Source organism: Echinops telfairi, unplaced genomic scaffold (assembly GCF_000313985.2).
Source record: "Echinops telfairi isolate 266 unplaced genomic scaffold, ASM31398v2 ScPeMD7_23;HRSCAF=83, whole genome shotgun sequence".
NCBI classification, from domain to species: Eukaryota; Metazoa; Chordata; class Mammalia; order Afrosoricida; family Tenrecidae; genus Echinops; species Echinops telfairi.
In genome coordinates this window covers 29,197,926-29,217,370 of record NW_022103920.1, presented here as the reverse complement: position 1 = coordinate 29,217,370, position 19,445 = coordinate 29,197,926, and the positions used below count along the sequence as shown (strand labels likewise).

The following is a 19,445-nucleotide window of genomic DNA, read 5'->3' as shown; positions in this document are numbered from 1 at the left end:
AGACGCTGTATCTTTTGATAGCTGGGCTCAGTAAGATAGTCCAAGCTGGTTGTTTTGAGTACAACAAAGACCCTGGTCTAGTGCAGGCACAGAGTGGCTGTGGTTAGTAGGGTCATGGTGGTCCATAATTCTACTGTTGTCACTCTCCCTCTGTCTGCCTAGGACCTTGACTTCTTAGAACCCTTAGGCTAGCAGAGGCACATGAGGAAAAGCAGAACTGAGCTATTCTCTACTTCATCAACCGGTGCTTCCCCACAACTAGAGAATGGTCTTCAGAAAACAGACACCAATCCATAATTCCCAAGCTTAAGAACCTTCACTGCTTTCCCACTGAACTTGATTCTTCAGGTAAAATCTTTGGTCAATTATGTTAAATCGAAACATCTGGCCTTTTGTTTCACATTCCTTCCAAGCACCTGTGTTCTAATTGCTTGATGAATTATGCTCTCTTAAATGTCCTGTTGCATGCGTTTTGTCTATAAAAATCCTCCTCATATGGGATCTACAAAGGTATGATTGGGGTTTACGAAAAGCCTCCTGAGATGACATAGTACCCCGGGCTGGTGCCTGGAGAGGTGTGGAGATTAGCATCCCTAGGCCTGAAGAGACAGAGAGAAGGTTTCTGGAAACAGGAGGGGGCAGCCTAACAGAGGTGGTCACCTAGCAGGGAGGAAAGCCAGGAAATAGCTATTCAGTCCTCACTCTCCATCAGGGGGAGTGCTATCCCCGTGTATAAAATGATCCCATCGAGAAGCAGGAGTGGAGTGTGTCTTTTGGACCCAAGATCCCTGTGCAGTGAAACTCCTGGGCCCAGAAGACAGCTGTGCCACCAGAGGAGCACCAGCAGCACTAGAGCCAGAGTGTGGGGCAAAGTGATGGACTTCCCGACCCATGGAGCAAGTAAAGATGAGTACTTTCATGCACGATGCTGGCTTGTCGATTAGGGTGTGTATTAGTCTGGGTACTTTGGAGAAACAAATCCACAGCAACTCATGTATAAGAGAGAGTTTTATGTAAAGAAAATGTGCATCACGAAAACATCCCAAACCAATGCTGCCCAAGCCCACAAGTCCAACATTAACCCATTAACCCAACACCAGTCCACAAAGTCCTCCACTTCACAGAACAGAGGCAATGATGCTGACTGCAGGAGGAAAGCTGAGTCAGTGAACGAACAAGCATCTCAGCGCTGGCAGGGGTCTTCACACGGCTGCTCCAGCACCCAGGGTTGCATCGGGATAGGTTCATGTGGCTTCTCCTTGGGGATGTCTTGTAGGAAGTCAATCTTGCAAGCTGAAGCAGGGAACTGCTAAGGCAGCTACAACCTGGTGCGACCATCACAAAGCAAGAGACCGGAGAGCTAGAAAGGCGAGGCTCACCACCCATTTATCCCTCCACCTTTTAATTAGCCCCACATGTGATTATCGGCCAGGTTGGCACAATTAACTAACTCAGGGTGCCTCTGGGCACTGAATCCAGGGAGCTGGGTGTGCTGACCCGTGGAACTTGAGCTGAATGGAGTGGTTTGCCCTTTTGGGCGTTTATTAGCAGACCTGAAAGAACTCTGCAACCTGTTCTGATAAACAACTCAGCCCTGAGCATTTCCCACTGGCATTACAACTTAACTTCCCTAACCCTTTAATCATGAATTTTGTCTGTGAATTCTTTGTAGCCATTGCAATGGCTATTAGAACCGAGAGATGTAAAATAGCACTCATTAAGATATCACACATATATTTCATAAATATATACTGTCTCTATACATGAAGTAAGCTAAGAGATATGTATTCCTCCTAGGTTTTCGGTTCATACACGCTCAGGTTTACTTCAAACCAAATGCGTTTGTTTAAACATGTTTATGTCATCGGTAGGTGGCTGCAGGCAACTTTTCTCAGTAAGACACTTGTCTGAGTCTCGTTGGGTAGAGACTACAGGTCAAGTGTAAAGGTCCAACGAAAACCATGGCTTCTGCAGACAACTGCCGGAAGTTAAAATCAGACCAGAGAGGTCAGCTCAAATGGTCACAACAACTGTTGTTGTTTTAATTCCAAAGAGTGATTTTGATAGACCTCCTTGAAGTACCCAGAATGACCATAGGGACTTTTTAGAAACACATTTTAAGAAAAATGGAACCTGTATTGTTGGTAAAAGGCAAGAAGAGGCACTGAAGGAAGTTTGTCCCTCATGACAGTGCATCTGCTCGTCCCTTTAAGACTCACACAAGTTGTCTGCAGAGACGTTCCTTTACCCGATCCAATTGCCAGTTCTGGGCTTGCCCTCCAGAGTTCTTTTTTGCCTCCCAAATTCAAAGAACATTTGAAAAGATCACAAAATTGAGTCCCTTGAGGATGCCCAAGCTGACGTTTTGATGTGGTATAAATTGAAGAGCACAGATATATTTTTTTTCCAGGAAAGGGTTAGAGAGATGGGAAATAGCACCTTCAGAATTTAGAGAGCAAGATGGATGCTGTGTTGAAAACAATAGCTTCACACTTTGATACACTGATGCGCAGTAGGGATTGGGCACCTGTATTTTTCTCTGGATTTTCTATCTGTATTCCAACAATTTTAAGAAGTTAAAAATGAATTCTGAGGCTTGTGAAAGTTTAAGAGTGGAAATTGGAACTAAGAATTTTTCATTTTATCGATCAAAAAACCCAAACTACAGGAAGTTAACCTGACCATTTGTGCCCACATTCCAAGCCCACAAAGATATCTATGTGGCAAAAGCAGCGCTTTAGAGGAGAGAGGCTGGTGCAGGTGCAGTTCAGTCACCCCGAGTTTGTGTAAACGGAGGTTAGACTTTGTTTGCCGGGTAAAAAGGTGGTTAAGGAAGGTTTTGGTAAGCTTTGGGTTCAAATTCCAGCTTTGTCATCTATAAAGGAAGACTGGCAAGTTATTTAACTTTCCTAAAGCTTGGGCTTTTAATAGGTATCATCAGTTTCCATAAAGTGCTCCAACAGGTCACTTAGCTTCCCCCTTCAGTTTCAGCTCTTTGATCCACAAACTGAGTTGAGCAGGCTGCTGAGTCTACTCAGCTACTCTAGCTCCATCCTCCAATTTTCTGTGCAGTCGAATCCTGTGGTTAGGAACTCCTACTTATGGGCAATTCCTGCTACCTCCTAAAGTTATGTGTATCTGCCCTCACTTTGAAGCAACCCCTAGTCACAGCACACTTTTCTCTCTCAATCACCTTCACCTGCGGCGAATAACACGAAAGACTTGGACCGTTTTCTTGCACCAAACCCACTGCCAATGAGTCAGTGCTCGCCGTAAGTTAGAGCAACCCTGCAAGGCACAGTACAATGCTCCAGAGGTTTCTGAGACTCTCAATCTTTATGGGAGCTGAGCTCATCTTGTTTCCAGCACAGAGTGGCTGGTGAGTTTGAACCACGAGTGTCAGTCAGCGGCTTGAGGCTTCCCCCATCGTCCCACCAGGTTCCGTTCTCTTGCATTGAAGTAAAGTTAAATAAGAGCCGTAGGCACCTGTTCCGACAGTGCTGACTGAAAATCATACAGGAATTATCTCATTTGTAACCAAGGGACTGCCGGACCGACCTTGCTCTCTCCCTCCTTATCAGACCCATACAGGGAAAGGTGGTTTGCTGGGCTTCAGAGACTGGCTAGCAGAGAGGCGTTAATTATCCCCTGCCCTGCAAGAAGCTACCTGGAGTTAGTTTCTCCCCAGCTGTTTCATATGGAAGGTGCAGTATTGGCTTTGGGACCACAAACCAATGATCATAGAAATAATAGAATCTTTTGTAGTAAATCTGTAAAATATTCTAACAAAACAGTTGCCCGAAAAGTATTTTACCAGAAGAGTATTAACGTGAATATAACTATCTATTCTAAGAATTTCTGGTTGACGTAGAGCTGACTGAAAACTAAAAATTCCCCACCATAAATGGATTAATTCTTGTGTTGAATTCTACAACAGAGGCCCACTCGTAAGTCCATATATGTAAATCTCTGTTATAAAAGAGCAGCTTCCAGCCCTTTGAAATTATGGTTTGTAGCAGAGTCACAGCCAGGCCGTTAAATCACAGTGAATGCTGGCAGCATGTCAGACACTACACTTGCTACTACTTGCCTTGGAAAAGCCATTTTTACAAGTACTGATTCAGGAAAACATTTCTGTTTGGGAGGAAGAAGGGATAGTTTTGTGAGCATCTTTAACTTGAAATTGTAATTCTGTGTTGCTCTCTGAGAATACTTTTGGTCCATTTTGTTCTCTCTCTTTTGAATTGAACTTAGTGACTGTGAAGTAAAACTTTCAGTGTTGATTTGTTCTGCACAGTGGGGGGTGGGCTGTGTGGGTTTTAAAGCAGCCCTGGTGGCTGTCAGGTAAGCTGTGGACTGTTAACATTTAGAGTATGGAACCATTTTATAGCAGTGTTCTCAACCTTCCCATTGCCGCAACCCTTTAATACAGTTCCTCGTGTTATGGTGACACCCCCCCCCCCAACCATAAAATTATTTCATAACAGTTATTTTGCTACATTTATGAACTGGGTGACCCCTGTGCAAGGGTTGTTCCACCCCCAAAGGGGTTGGGACCCACAGGTTGAGAACCGCTGTTTTATAGGACCTTGATGAGTAGAAATCGCCTTAATAGCAGTGGGTTTTTCTCTTTGGTGTGTGTTAGGACATTCGTTGTTTACAAATAGCCTTTTAGAAAAATCTCAAACTACTCAAGTCCTGTGAGATAGATGTATAGTTCAAGTGGTTAAGCACTCAGCTGCTAACCAAAAGGTCAATGGTTCTTACCCACCAGCCACTCCTCAGGAGAAAGATGTACCAATCAGCTTCCATAAAGATTCACAGTCTTGGAAACCATAGGAGGCATTTCTACTTTGCCCTAAAGGTCACCATGAGCAGCAATGTTGTTTTTTGGTTCCTCCCGTTTACTTTATACATATTTTAATATAATGTCATTTAAAGTTCACAGGGAAGTAGGTTTCCCACTCAACAATGTATGCACGTTTTGTGTCATGATATGTAATCTCCACTGTGCAACACCAGCTCCGCCCTTTGTTTATATTTGTCCTTCTCCCCTATTCCTTCCTGCCTTTTGCACTTTGTCCTTGGGCTAAAGCTAGTCTTTTCATTTAGTGTAGCAGATTAGCAATGGTCTTTTTTTATACTGTAGGATTTACACATTAGAGCTTTCCAGACTACCTTTATATAATAAATTAAGTCATTTTTTAAAAAAGACCTAACCAATGAGATTCTGAAATGTCCCCTCCTTCTGCCCCTAGCATAACATTAATTAACATCCCACGGAGAGTTTGAGGAAAACTGCTCTCTACAACAGTTTAGGAAACTATAGTACATTTGGAAACGGATCTATATACTCCGGAAGTACTCCTGTCAAATTAGTGTGGCTCACATCTATTTTAAATCTACATTCCAAAACAAAACAAAACTCAACTCTTGCCATTGAGTTGATGCCGACCCATGGCAACCTTACAGGACAGATCTGCTCCTGTGAGGTTCCAAGACTGTACATGCTTATGGGAGTAGCAAGCCCTGTCCTTCTCCCTTGAACCTACATAATCATCAAAAATTTTCCATGAATCATGAGAAGAAAGTATTGCACAAATGGTACAAATACCATCCCAGGCACATAGGTACCAGGTGTGCTCATTCATGTCCTGGTTTGGCTTGGTTTTAGGTTGGAATAGAAACAATTCTTTGGCATTTTTAAAAGAAGGTTGTGTTACTTTAGACTGAAATTTAAAATGTAAAACTATTCCATTCATTCTTGGATACCAAAATAACAATATTCCTTACTTTCCCAAATCTTCATCGAGGAGTTCCGTTTAATAAACTCTCGGGTAACTTCCCAATGATTTTATTTTAAAAGAGGTATTTCTAAAATTCTTCCAGTTTAAGTATGGGAGTGTGTTAGTCTGGGTTAGTCTAGTTAGTAGAGGAACAAATTCATGGACATTAACGTGTGTGTAAGAAAGAGCTTTATATAAAAGAGCAATTGAATATTGAGAAAACAGCCCAGTCCAGATCAAGTCCATAAGTCTGATATTAGCCCATATGTCCGCTACCAGTCTGTAAATTCCTCTTCAGACTCGATGCAACACATGCATTGATCCCGAGTGCGGGAAGATCACAGGCCAGTGGGTGGGAAAGTTTTGTGGATCTAGTGGTGGTGGAAGCATCTCAGTGCTGGCATGGGTCCTCCAGCTCCAGGGCTCTAGCTCCATCAGGCTTGTCAACAGGAATGTCTCAGAGGGAGAGTGTGTGTCCCACCTCCAGGGAGGAAGACAGGTGTTCCCAGAATCCTCAGGAGAGGCCATACCCACACAGAGGCTTCATTGGCTGTGGCCTGATTGAGAGGCTAGACTCCATCTCTTCACAGGTCGACAGATTACGTAACCGCCAGAGGCAGATTTAACTATAAAACACTATACACTACAACCTTTAAAATAGATACAGAAAAACCAAGTAATCAACAGGTCATCAACAGGTAGCTGCCAGATTTTCAAATCGGAGGAAGATGTACAGGGAATATTTTTGCTTGGATGTCAGCTGAATCTCAGATGAAACCATAGAATACCAAACCCAAAAGATATTTACCTGTGTTTTATTGACTACGCAAAGGTTGTGGATCATAACAAACTTGTATGAATAACATTATGAAGAATGAGAATTCCAAAACAATTATTTGTGCACATGCAGAACTTGTACATAGACCAAGGGATAGTTGTTTGAACAGGACAAAAGGTTACAACGTGGTTTAATGTCAGGAAAGAGAGTTATCACCCATATTCCGTCTGCATGCGGAAAAATAATCCATGAAGCTGGATTATGTGAAAAAGCGCTGCTTCAGTATTGGAGGAAGAATCATTAACAATGAGATTATCAGCGCCTATAAAGATTCAGGCCTTAGAAATCATATATAGACTGTAATCACCTAGATAGCAGTTGAGTTTGGCTTTGGGGGTGAAATATAGGTGACAACTTTTTTTTTGCTGAAGTAAAGAGAACTTGAAGCACTTACAGGTGAAGATTAAAAGCTAAAGCCTTCAGTATGGATTATCCCTTAGCATTAAAAAAAAAAAATTCCTCATCATGGTAAATAGGGAAAATATTGAAGTAGTCAAGAATCCCCTGCTACTTGGAGCTTCAATTAACTCCCATGAAAGCAGCAGTCAAGAAAACAGACAGTGCATTGCATTGGGGCAAATGCTGCAAAAGACCTCTTTAATTGTTGAAAAGCCAGTGTGTCTCTGCGAGTTCTAAGGTGCACCCGGACCAAACCAAGCTATGTTCAGTCCCCTTGAAATGTATACGAAGACTGGGCAATGAATAAAGATGACCGAAAGGAATTGATGCCTTTGGACGATGACGTTGGTGAAGAATATTTTCTCTATCATGGAATTGCAGAAGGATAAACAAATTAGTCTTGGAAGAAGTACAGTCAGAATGATCCCTAATATGGCAAGACTTCTTCTCAGGCACTTTATGGACTGATATCAGGAGGCTCTAGACAGGGACGTCATGCTTTGCATAATGGAGGTTTAGCAAAAAGGAGAAGCACCTCACAAAGATGGAGTGACAGTGGCTTCAGCAATGAAGTCAATCACTGCAACAATTGTGAGGATACACAAGAATGGGCAGTATTTCGTTCACTTGTACATCAGGTGGCTATAAGTTGCAAACAACTTGTGGGATACTAACAATGAGAACGGCAGTAAATGGAAAATAGTGCAAATTCCTAGAGTCAGTACCTCTTAGCCCCTAGCCCTGATTCAAGGCTTCTTGTGCACAGTGGTTGATAGCTGTCCCTTTCTATCACAGTCATGGAACCTCAACACAGAGAACCTGCCGAAGATGGCCTTCCAGCTACCCCAGATTGACAGCTCTAAGAGAACCTCCCACCCGCAAGTCGAATTCCCATCAAGTGCTTTCTTACCAAATTAGTCACATTGGAGTGAGAATACAAATGAGGTTCATTATGTATTCATGACCTTTTACATACTAATGAAATCAGCCGTGTTGTTGGTGTTACTGTGTGCTGCCGAGACAGTTCCACCTCAGAGACCGCCCCACAAACAACAGATACCTGTTGGCACTGTACGTAAAATCCACCTCCTTGATGTGCTCCTTTCCACTAGATGGGAGAAAGGACCTCTTCTCTCTGAACTGGAGTAAACACTGCACCAGAGGCTCGCCAAATAGATTTCTGGTCAGTCTTTGAGCAAGGAGAGTAGTTTGGCTGGGGATCGGGTTCTCATATATTCTCTTATGAGACTATAACGCCAGATTAATATTTTCCATTTGTGTGTCTATTTTGCCTCAGAAAACTCAGAACACAAACAAAATGTTGGGGGCTTGTGTGTGAGAGTGAGTGAATGTGTTATTTGGCAGAGAGATTTATTTATACCCCCACCACCCAGGTGGGAGAATCTTGGATGTATTTTCATACTACACAAACATACCTGTTCTCGGCAAATCTACTTTCTTACAAATATTTGATAGTTTGTTTCTCTCCCAAACTCTTAGCTGTAAAATAGCCTCTCATTGTGGTTTTTGTTGATGCTTTCCTGTGATGTGTGACCGTATGTGTTGTATCTTCTATGAAATGCAGTTTCAAGCCTTGAAGCTATTTTTCTGTTGAGTTCATCAGTTCCTCCTTACATAATAGTATTCTTGTCATCTCTCAGTTTTATGTTTTGCCAATACTTTGTTGATATTTACATTTTACTCATTTAATGTCTTTCCGTGCGTCCTGGTTTTCTTTGTCTTTAAAGATTTTATATTTACATAAGGGTTGTTTCCTTCCTTTATAGTCTCATTTGGGGATGAAGGGGTGTCCTTGACCTTGAACAGTGAGGCTGTGAGGACAGCAACTTTTACCTGCCTCTTCATCAATAACAGAGCAGTGATAGGCGCTCAGTAAGCGTTTGAAAAGCAAAAGAATGGAAGGGGAGGAAAGAAGAAGAAAGAACAAACGCAGAAAGCTTTCAATGTACACGTAGATTTTTAGTCTGCAATTGAGAAACTTTATCCTTCTCTCTCTCACTAAAACAATCAATCAATCAAGCAAACTTAGGTAATGACCATGCAGTGTTAGCATTTAATGATACAATGTAAAATGCACAGTGTGTGATAGTGTTTGCTTATTTTTTGTGGGAGAGAGAGTGGGGGTGTCAGGTAATCCCTTCAGACACTTGCCCTCTAATACATACACTTTAAAATCACAGCCTAACTTTCCAGAACTCTTAAAAAGTCACGAACGTTTTTTTTGCCTTCCTGCTTAAACCTCTGAATAGTTATTCAGTATCCCAGAAAGACTTGCTTATGCACACCATTATTTAGAACAGGTGTAAAAAGTATTCCATTCACTATAAAAATACGAAGACTTAATTATCATTGATTTGGTACGGTTAATCATTAGCTACTTATCTTTAAAATTGTAGAAAAATATGCCGCAACTGCAAGTGTGGCCAAGAAGAACACGATGTCCTCCTGAGCAATGAAGAGGATCGGAAAGTGGGGAGACTTTTTGAAGACACCAAGTACACCACCTTGATCGCAAAGCTAAAATCGGATGGCATCCCTATGTATAAACGCAATGTTATGATCCTGACCAATCCCGTTGCTGCCAAGAAGAATGTCTCCATCAACACAGTCACCTACGAATGGGCGCCTCCTGTCCAGAACCAAGCGCTGGTAAGTGAACCGAGGATGGCCGCGTTTTAAAGGTAGGACAGTTCTGTTAAGGACCTAACCAGACTCACCCCCCTCCCCAAGGTTGTTTATTTGGGGTTTCTATTATTTTGACTTCTATGACAGCCTTTTGAGAGTATGCATCTACAGCTTATATGGACAATCTGCCTCTTCAAGGGCTTCGATTGGCATTCTCAATAATAATGGAGAACGAATGTTTTGCATAAATCTAGCAAATCTTCACAGTCACTTTTGAGAAAGTTTCTTAGTAAGATGGTAAAGCATGTCTAAAGAATATAATTTCCTCCATTATCTAAAATGGAAAAATAAAGTTTAGCACTATGTTTGTTGTACTTTGTAGGACGAAAAGAACAGTTCCTTGGTCAGCCCTCCCACAGCTTTAACAATGGAGCCAGGCCTCCTGAGATCCCGTAGGCAGCTAGTTAGACCATTAAAGTGGATCTTGAGATGTCAAATCAATTAGTGTATGTTTTTAAGATGCTGAAAATGTGACTGAGTTGCAAAGCCATTCTGAACATTTCTGCCTAGAAAAACATGTCTTGTCTTGCAATTACATATTTGCATATTTAGGGTAAATACATAAGCGTAACCCTATATATGATGCATTGTTTTGAACTGTGTCATGTTTGAATGTGCTGACATTTAAAGATGTTTATATTATGAGGAGTAATTGTCACTAACAGGGGAAAAAAACCGCCTTCGTTATAAGTAACATGGTACTGATGTGTGTTTTAAAAAACAAACAAACAAACCCTTGTGCTATCTGCTGTCCAATGGGTCTACTGTGGTCCAGGCCAGGCAGTACATGCAGATGCTGCCTAAGGAGAAGCAGCCCGTGGCCGGCTCCGAAGGGGCGCAGTACCGGAAGAAGCAGCTGGCAAAGCAGCTCCCTGCTCACGATCAGGACCCTTCCAAGTGCCATGAGTTGACTCCCAAAGAGGTGAAGGAGATGGAGCAGTTTGTGAAGAAATATAAGAACGAGGCTCTCGGGGTGGGAGATGTCAAACTTCCCCAAGAGATGGACGCCCAAGGCCCCGACCGGTCCTATATCCCTGGCGGCGATAGAAGCACTACGACGTCGGTCGGGGCCACTGAGGACAAGTCTACGGAACACAAGCACGCGCAGTATGTAAGTGAGGGGCACGTACATCACTGCCCCGCATGCGTATTGTGCCGGCGCTCTCCCTCCCTGTGATCCTTTTCTAGGGGGAGGGGTACATTCCTTTGTTTCCAAAGGGAATTAAGATAAATAATCAGTTTAATCTCCTTTTGAGAGACTTATCACATATAGACTTGTGTCTAAGGCCAAGGTTTCTGATGATCTATTGCCAAGGACAATTGAAAACTTTATGTATACAAAGTAATTAACATTTGACATCCTACAGGAATACTACATTCTATTGAGGAATGTTTGCTAAACATAGTTTTAATTATTTATCTCGTCTCATAAATTATAAGAATAAGATATGCTCAAATTCATTGTTTTGTCTGGGTGACTTATACCTAAAATTCAGCCTTAAATGAACATGGCTATATACTACATATTTTTTTCCTCCAAGCTTCTATTAAAGAGACAGAATTTAAGTGTCTCCTGTGGCTTGGAGATGGAAGACAGTGGTGACACATGTGAACACAAGGAAAACACCACGCTTACGCGCATGTATTTCTCATGTATTCGTTCGCCCGTCAATCAGTGAGGTTCTGACCTGTACAGTCAGTACTTATACGCTCTAGGTGATGGTTTTTGATAGCTCACATATAACTACAGTGAGGATTGCTGTTCACCCTTTTCCAGAAGTGACTGTAATTCAGGAAGCAGCTCTGAGTTCTTGCACCTAGTTAAGTTGTAGCAGCCTGGAGATGGCCAAGAGATTTTATTTTACAGACAGCTAAGCAGTGGTTTGTCTTCATGGATTAACTACTAATTGCAGTAGGAATGAATTCTCCTTCAAGATGCTTCTCTGAATTCCTGATTCAGCCGACAGTTCAAAATGCCAGTTGTCTGTGGACCTGACTTTGGATGCTTTCCCTTTCAGTCCTGCTATTGCTGCAAGCTGAGTATGCAGAAGGGTGACCCGGCCGTCTACGCTGAGAGGGCTGGCTACGACAAACTGTGGCACCCTGCTTGCTTTGTGTGCAGCACCTGCGGTGAACTCCTGGTCGACATGATCTATTTTTGGAAGAATGGGAAGCTGTACTGTGGCAGGCACTACTGTGACAGTGAGAAACCCCGATGTGCTGGCTGTGATGAGGTGTGTTCTCTGAGGCTACCCACATGCAGGCTCCTCTCTGCCACCACAGGGGCCCCTTGCAATTGACAGCAGGCCACCCGTAGAAGGCAAAACGAATTGGCCAAAACATCGGTTGCTTTATTTACATCCAAAGAGGTTTCATGAAAGGAACTTTTAATTTCATTCATTCTGAGTATCAGTGTTAATTATATGAACTGAACAGAGATGGTCCACACCCACAGAAGATAGGTTTGCACTAAGCTGAACGATTACCCAAGTTAGAACTGCAGGTTATCATTTTTAGATTTCAGATCCCAAGACAGTGTGTTGATAGACTTAGGGGTTTAAATCCTTTCCTGCCTAGAGAACTTTGCTTTGTCATCTAGACCCTAACAAGAAATCAGTAATTCATCTTACGTTTATTCTCTTCCTAGCTCATATTCAACAATGAATATACCCAGGCCGAAAACCAGAACTGGCACCTGAAACACTTTTGCTGCTTTGACTGTGACTGCGTTCTAGCTGGGGAGGTATATGTGATGGTCAATGACAAGCCCGTGTGCAAGCCCTGCTATGTGAAGAATCATGCTGTGGTGAGAAACCGTGACCCCCTGCAGCCTCATGACCCGAGCTTATACCTCTATCTAAACTTCTTACAGGGGGAACCAATCATAATGATCTACCCATAAACCCCTCCCAGGGGGACGGACAACAGAAAAGTGGGTGATGGGAGACATTGGTCATTGTAAGACATGAAAAAGTAATAATTTATAAATTATCAAGGGTTCATGAGGGAGGGGGGGAAATGAGCTGATGCCAAGGGCTCAAGTAGAAAGAAAATGTTTTGAGAATAATGATGGCAACAAATGTACTCGACCCCATGAATGGGTATATGGATTGTGATAAGAGCTGTACAAGCCCCCAGTAAAATGTTTAAAAAATAAATTATCCTACCAAAAAGCAATCCTTTTCACTATCCTCAAGCTGGTGCTGACTCGTCTAGACCCTATAGGACAGAGGAGAACTCCTTACGGTTTCTGAGGCTGTGAATCTTTGAGGGATCAGGGTGCCTCACCTTTCTCTTTATGACTGGCTGGTGGTATGAACTTCAGGCCTTTGACACACTACTCCACTGAAACTCCCCGATTCATGCCAAGAGGGTGTTAAAAGTCCAGTTAATTCAACTACAGTACATGCATTGGCTCTGGAAGCTTTCTATCCATGTAGATGATACTGTGGGTTATTCATGCTGCTTGATAATAAAATCCCCCTAAAAGAAAAAGTCCTCTCTGAGGGGAGGGGCTGGCCCTAGTCTCTATTCCTGGGTTCCCTGGCCACCATGTGGCCTGCGTCTTCCCTGGCTCAGACTGCTCTTTGACATCTCAAAAGAAACTGAGACACACCTCAAAAATCTATACCCAATTTAAGGCTGAATTTACAACATACATGTGCAGGCTTCAAAATGTTCATAGGCAAATTCCATTATCAATTCAATTTTTAATGCATTTGTAGTATTGGGGGAAATATTAATCCATAACAGTGATCATGCAAACAAAATATCACCTTTGTTTTTCAGGGAAGACTGGGTGGATATAATGTGTGGATTAAGCACCTGTTATCACTATCATTAGAAGTAATATGGCATTAGAAAACATGAAAGGCCTATATTTTAGGCCCAAAGTGGCTATTTGTAACAAGGCTTACTCCTCTACTGTTTAAACTCGCTTTCCTACATTTTGAGATTTTTTTTTCTAGTAAGGAGTCTTGAGTTAAATGGTTCCAGCCCACCCATTTTACATCCTTCATCTCTCTAATTCCTAGCCATCACAATAAGGGACTGACGGTTAGTCACTGAGAAAATGACATGGAGGCCACATTTGACCTCTGCCTAGACAAGGAAAGAGGAGGAGAATCTATTTCTACACAGACCCAAGACCAATTGCCATCTGGCCAAGTCAGACGGGCCTCCACCCTCCACCTTCTTTACCCTGTGCTGACACCAACCGGTCTGCCTATGGTACTCGGCTTCCCTGAGCAGTTCCATTGTAGGGGCCACACAGCTCAGGTAACACAATGATGGGGATCTGTTAGAGAGGTTAACAGGTTACTTACTACAAGTCAGGATCAGTAAACACTAAGGATACAGTCATTTATCGATAGCAACACCTTTCCTCAGCCAACAGTCAGTATTTCTCCAGTCTCAGCTCTCAGCTACGTGGTCCCTTAGCCTCTCCCTCCCAAGACACTATACTTTTATGCAGGATTTAATAATCTGTTGTAATGGACACACAGAAATGATAGATAATACTCATGATTATGGGGGCTTATTAGGGCAGCTAGCAGGTTATAAAATGTTATGGATACAGTTATTTGTCTACAGTGCTCTTTTCAGCTATGCTGGCAGCTCATTTAACTTCTTGTGATATCAGTGATATTGTTCTATAATTTGAGCATGCTGTTGGGATGGGAACATTTCTTTGGAATGGGTACTGTGGTTCTCTTCCTGTCAGTTGACCAAGTTCCTGCCTTCCAAATTTCTTGACATAGACCAGTTTCCAGAGAGCTCCATCAGCTTGGTAAAACTTATCCATTGGTAGTCCATCTATTCCTAGCAGCTTATATTTGGCTAATCCTTTCATTGAAGCTTCAACTTCTTCCTTCAGCCTCACTGGTTCTTGCTCATCTGCCACCTCCTGAAATGGTGGAATGTCGACTGGTTCTGTTTGGGTGCAGTGACTCTCTATTCTTTGCATCTTCTTTTGATGCTTCCTGCATCATTCGATGTTTTCCCCTGCAGAGAATCTTTTACTATCGAAACTGGAGGCTTGAATTCGGTCCTCAATTCTTTCCGTTTAAGCTATGTTGAGCATGCTCTTCCCTTTTGGCTTATTAGCCCTAGGTCTTTGCACATCTCACTGCCATATTTGATTTCGTCTTCTGGGGCTGACCTTTGAAACTTTTCAGTGAGCTTCTTGGACTACATCGATTCTTCCATTTGCTTTCGTTACTCCACAGTGAAGAGCAAGTGTCAGAGTTTCTTCTGACATCCACTTTGAGCTGGTGTTTTGAACTTTGGACCTTACAGTCGGCAGCCCAACACGTAATCACTGCACCACCGAGGCTCATTAGGTTATATTAATCTTATTGTATTCCTTCATAACCGAAGCCAATTAACTGCAAGTTATGTTTTTAGTGCAAACTAATTATTCTCAAACACTTTCAGTATTTGTCATTGAATCCTTAATTACTGTGACCATAATTCACTTTTTACCATCTAGAAATTAGTAGTGTTAATCTATGTATCATAGGTAAGCCTGGTAGAATTGCTACTTCAAAGCTTTCATAAATGAAAGAAAACTATCTTATATACTTTATAATATTTACAATATAGTATCCTGGAACCAAACACACTACTGGGAAACTTGTTCTACCTTGAACACCATGGGGCTATAGCTCACAAGCATCAGTTCAGAAGGACCTTAATTGACCTTAAGGAGCCCTGGTAGCACAGTGGTTTAGTGTTCGGTTGCCAATCAGAAGGTCAGCAGTTTTACTGTGCCTCACAGGTCACTCACTCTGTGTCAGACCCAACTTACTGGCAGTGAGCTTATGGGTCCTTCATTTCTCTCCGCACGCCGTGCATCTGATGCCATCGAGTCGTCTCCGGCTCCTGGCAACGCAAGGTATCAGAGAAAAGAGCGTGCCATCCTCCCCATCACTGGCGAGTGCCTTCCAATCGCAGGCTTTCATTTTTTAGGATTTTATCAGGCCTATTCTGCTGTAATACAGCATTTTCATTGACTGATCATCAGAAGTATATTTCCCGATCACTTTCCTGCTAATCTGTGTTAGTCTGGACGCTTGGCTAGAACTAGTCCATCTTGGGAGACCCTACTGGTATTTTCAAATACCTGTGGCATAGCTTCCAAGAACACCACAGTAGGAGGGCCGACAGGCTCGGCGTGTGGAACCCCATTGACTAAGGTGATGACTTCCAAGGATAACTAGGAGGGCTCTCTCTCTCTTATTCTTGGGAGGTTGTCATTCTTAGTTTCCGTCCTCATCTGAAGAAATGTGTTCATTTTGTTCTGACACGGAAGTGTTATGTCACAGTTTGACCCTTCCCCCTCATTATGTTCATTTTTCCTTAACAGGCGTGCCAAGGATGCCACAATGCCATTGACCCCGAGGTGCAGCGGGTGACCTACAACAACTTCAGCTGGCATGCCTCCACTGAGTGCTTCCTGTGCTCCTGCTGCAGCAAGTGTCTCATCGGGCAGAAGTTCATGCCCGTGGAAGGGATGGTGTTCTGCTCTGTGGAGTGTAAGAAGATGATGTCTTAAGAGAGCACCATGCCGTCTCAGCCATAGTTATGTTAACCCATGCCGCCTGCTTCTTCTGTCTACTAGAAAATGCAATTTGAGAAAATAAAAGGAAAAGGGTGTGGGAAAGAAACCCTAAAAGAAATCAGATTTTTCTCAGTGTCCTTTGCAGTTTTTCTCTTATCAATTTTTTTGTCTAAAATTTTGGAACCTTTTAAATGCTCTAAGCATTTGATTAAAAACAAAGGCAGAGAATTTTATTTTTTCTTTAGCTTTCCAGTTGTGAGCTTTTTGGATAGAAGGTCAATTTTTAATGACCTAATCTCCATATCCCCATCACCCATGTGCCAAAGGCAGTCCACAAGAAGTACCTAAGCGCTCGTGCAATGAGTGGGAAGATGAGCCTGTTTTGTTCTGTGTGCTTTTTCCCTTCGTGTGTAAAGTGAAACGGAAATTAAACTTGCCTTCACACCGGAGCTCCACCTTCATTGCCTCCTCGTCTCCACTGAGCTCCTTGTCGGCCCAGTGAATGCCTGTCGATGGTGAGAATGGAAACTGGAGTTTGCAGAGCGCAGCTCATTTCGTGCCTGTGCAGCCACTAGTTCCCAGTTTGGGCAGCGGATCCGTTCTTTATTGCATTTCTCTGGTAAGATTATTTTTCCCTGCCTCTCAGTATTCCTTTTCCAAGCTGGCAACCTCCATCTGTGGCCTTGACTCTCTTATTACCACGAGACACAACAGAAGCCCCCTTTTTACTCTTGAGATGATTTGGGTTTGGGCATAAAAGCCCGGTCACTCTTGTACACTGTTTGCAATCCAAAGAGCATGTGCACTTTTGTACTTGGATTTAGTCTCCTTCCTGCCACGATTCCAGTTGTGTATTCTGCATGTTTTGTATTTTCATAGATACTGCCCTCGCCTATGCATGTGTATATTGAAGACTAATTAAAATCAAATCTTCACCTGCATACTTCTATACCGAAGCATTTCTAACGCCTATTCCCAGCTCCCTGTATACTTCCTTACATTGCTATGCATTATGAAATTCAAATGGAATGAATGTTACTTATGTTGTTCAAAATAAAAGTCTTTCACTCTAATACTCTTTTTTCAATTATTTTTCATTTGAGAGAGATCCTTCTGCTATTAATCATATATTCCAGCAGGGGGCGGTGCTGTCAAGGATAACAACAATCCTAGCAACAAAAAAAAAAAAAAGGCTGCTGCTGTTGGGATTGAACAGAACCCGACCTTTAGAAAGGAGGAGGGACAAGTTCATGAAACCGTAAAATAAAGATCTTAGGTCAGTCTGCTTTTATACCATGCACACATTTCTCTCTCTCTCTCTCACACACGCGCACACACGCAGGCATTTAATTGAATTTGGAGAAAGCTTTAATTTTTCTTCAAGCAAATCTAACGTGTATTACTCTTACACTTGAATTGCAACTACAAAAGAATTTGTAACAAAGAAAGCAAACTCAGAATAGTAGTGTGGTTCTTCTTAATAAACTATGGGTTTTTAGTTTTGTTTTTTTCCCTTAGTCTGAAGTATTTCTGTCATAATGAGAATAGCGGTTTCCTTTGACACATGTCCAGAATGACTTTTTTTTTAGCTCACTTTGGCTAAAGTGCATCTCCCTCAATTCTGTCCGCACGCACAGACAGACACACACACACTTAGTCCTTTGTCTCTATTTTCCAGTCACAAAGTATGTTAGGGAACTTAAGCAAGTGTTGCCTCGTCTAAGCACGTTGGCTAAAGTGGACTATGAGTTAAATGCTAATAATATCCCGAAGGGAGTTTAGATGGCACTGTGATTGAGGACTCAAAAGAGCAAAGACATACCATTCTTGTGCAAAGGTTGGTCTAAGGAACCGGGTCGGACAGTTCTCCGCCCTGTAGGGACTCTGAATCAGAATCTACTCAATAGCAAGCCAGTGTGATCCCCTCCACACTACCGTTGTCGTCTATAAAGGAATCACGCGGGGCTTGTCCATCTTTACCCTTACCTCAACATATTTTTCACAGAGTGAAAGTCATGTCCCCCAGACATGACTTCCTCTCATCTTGAAGACTTGTTTTTCTTTCTACCTTGCATCTCCTTTCCCCACCTCCCAGGATTCGCCATAAGAAGGATGACGTTTTATAAAATTCTAGATCTCTTGAACCAGTTCCAAGGAGGAATAAAATAAAACAGAACTATGCCCCCCCCCCAAAATCTCACCAAACCCCACACACTAACAATCACTTTTTAGCCTCCACTTTTCCAAGGCCAAAGTAAATTGGGTTGGGGGAGGTAGCAGTTAATGTGCTTGGTTGCTAGCTGAAAGGTTCAACTCCACCTAGAAGTGCCCAGGAACAAAGATCTGGCAATCTGCGTCTGAAAGACCAACCATTGAAAACCCGTGAAGCTCAGTTCTACTCTCGACATACTTGGGGCCGCCATGAACCTGAAAAGGCTCAATAGCAACTTGTTAGCAAGTCAACCAATTAGACCAACCGCATCCTTCTTTCAGGACGCTAATCACACTTACGCTGTTAGGCCATTTCCTGGAACAAACTGCCGTGCTAAGAGTTTCAGAACCACTAGGTTTGATTACATGGATGTATTTGCAGATCTTCCCTTTTAATCCAAGAGAATTTCTACATTAGAGAACTTCTCAAGATCTGCCACTTTTATTGTTAATCATGGATTTTAAAAATCTGATCTTCCAAATATGCTGTGCTATAATTGTGTAATGAGAGTGAGATGGTTCTCAGAATCTGTAGGATTTATTTTTCTAGCATGTAGTGTATGCTCGCTCTTCTCCCATAATTTCGTATATACCATTGTCCTCAATTCTAAATAGGGTCTGTTGGTTAGAGAGGCCTTTATGGATTGAACTGTGCCCCCTCTCAAAAAGTTACACACACACACACACACACACACACACACACACACACAAGTTCTCCCCCATATGTGTGGTCATTATAGTCCTGTCTGGGAATAAGATGTTTTCTATGATTAATGAGGTCATATTAGCATTGGGTGTGTCTCAAGCCAGGTACTATTGAGATATAAAAGGACAAGGCTAGGTGCAGAAGCAAGGATGAACAGGGAAGGCAGTTGCCACTTGATGGATGTAAAGGAGTCCAGGACCAGAAGCTGAAAGACAATGATCTTTTCCCAGAGCTGAC

At 42.5% G+C, this 19,445-nt stretch overlaps 1 protein-coding gene across 1 annotated transcript in view; it reads left to right on the top strand.

The window, feature by feature from the left end:
- The window catches only part of TES (testin LIM domain protein), a 20,214-nt gene extending 2,850 nt beyond the window's left edge, over window positions 1-17,364 (top strand). The window contains exons 2-6 of the mRNA XM_004702569.4: window positions 9,441-9,693; window positions 10,505-10,840; window positions 11,748-11,963; window positions 12,377-12,535; window positions 16,097-17,364. Of these exons, the coding sequence (XP_004702626.1) occupies window positions 9,441-9,693; window positions 10,505-10,840; window positions 11,748-11,963; window positions 12,377-12,535; window positions 16,097-16,285 (1,153 nt within the window). The 3' untranslated portion in view covers window positions 16,286-17,364. The remainder of the gene's footprint in view (window positions 1-9,440; window positions 9,694-10,504; window positions 10,841-11,747; window positions 11,964-12,376; window positions 12,536-16,096) is intronic.
- The last annotated feature ends 2,081 nt before the right edge of the window (window positions 17,365-19,445 follow it).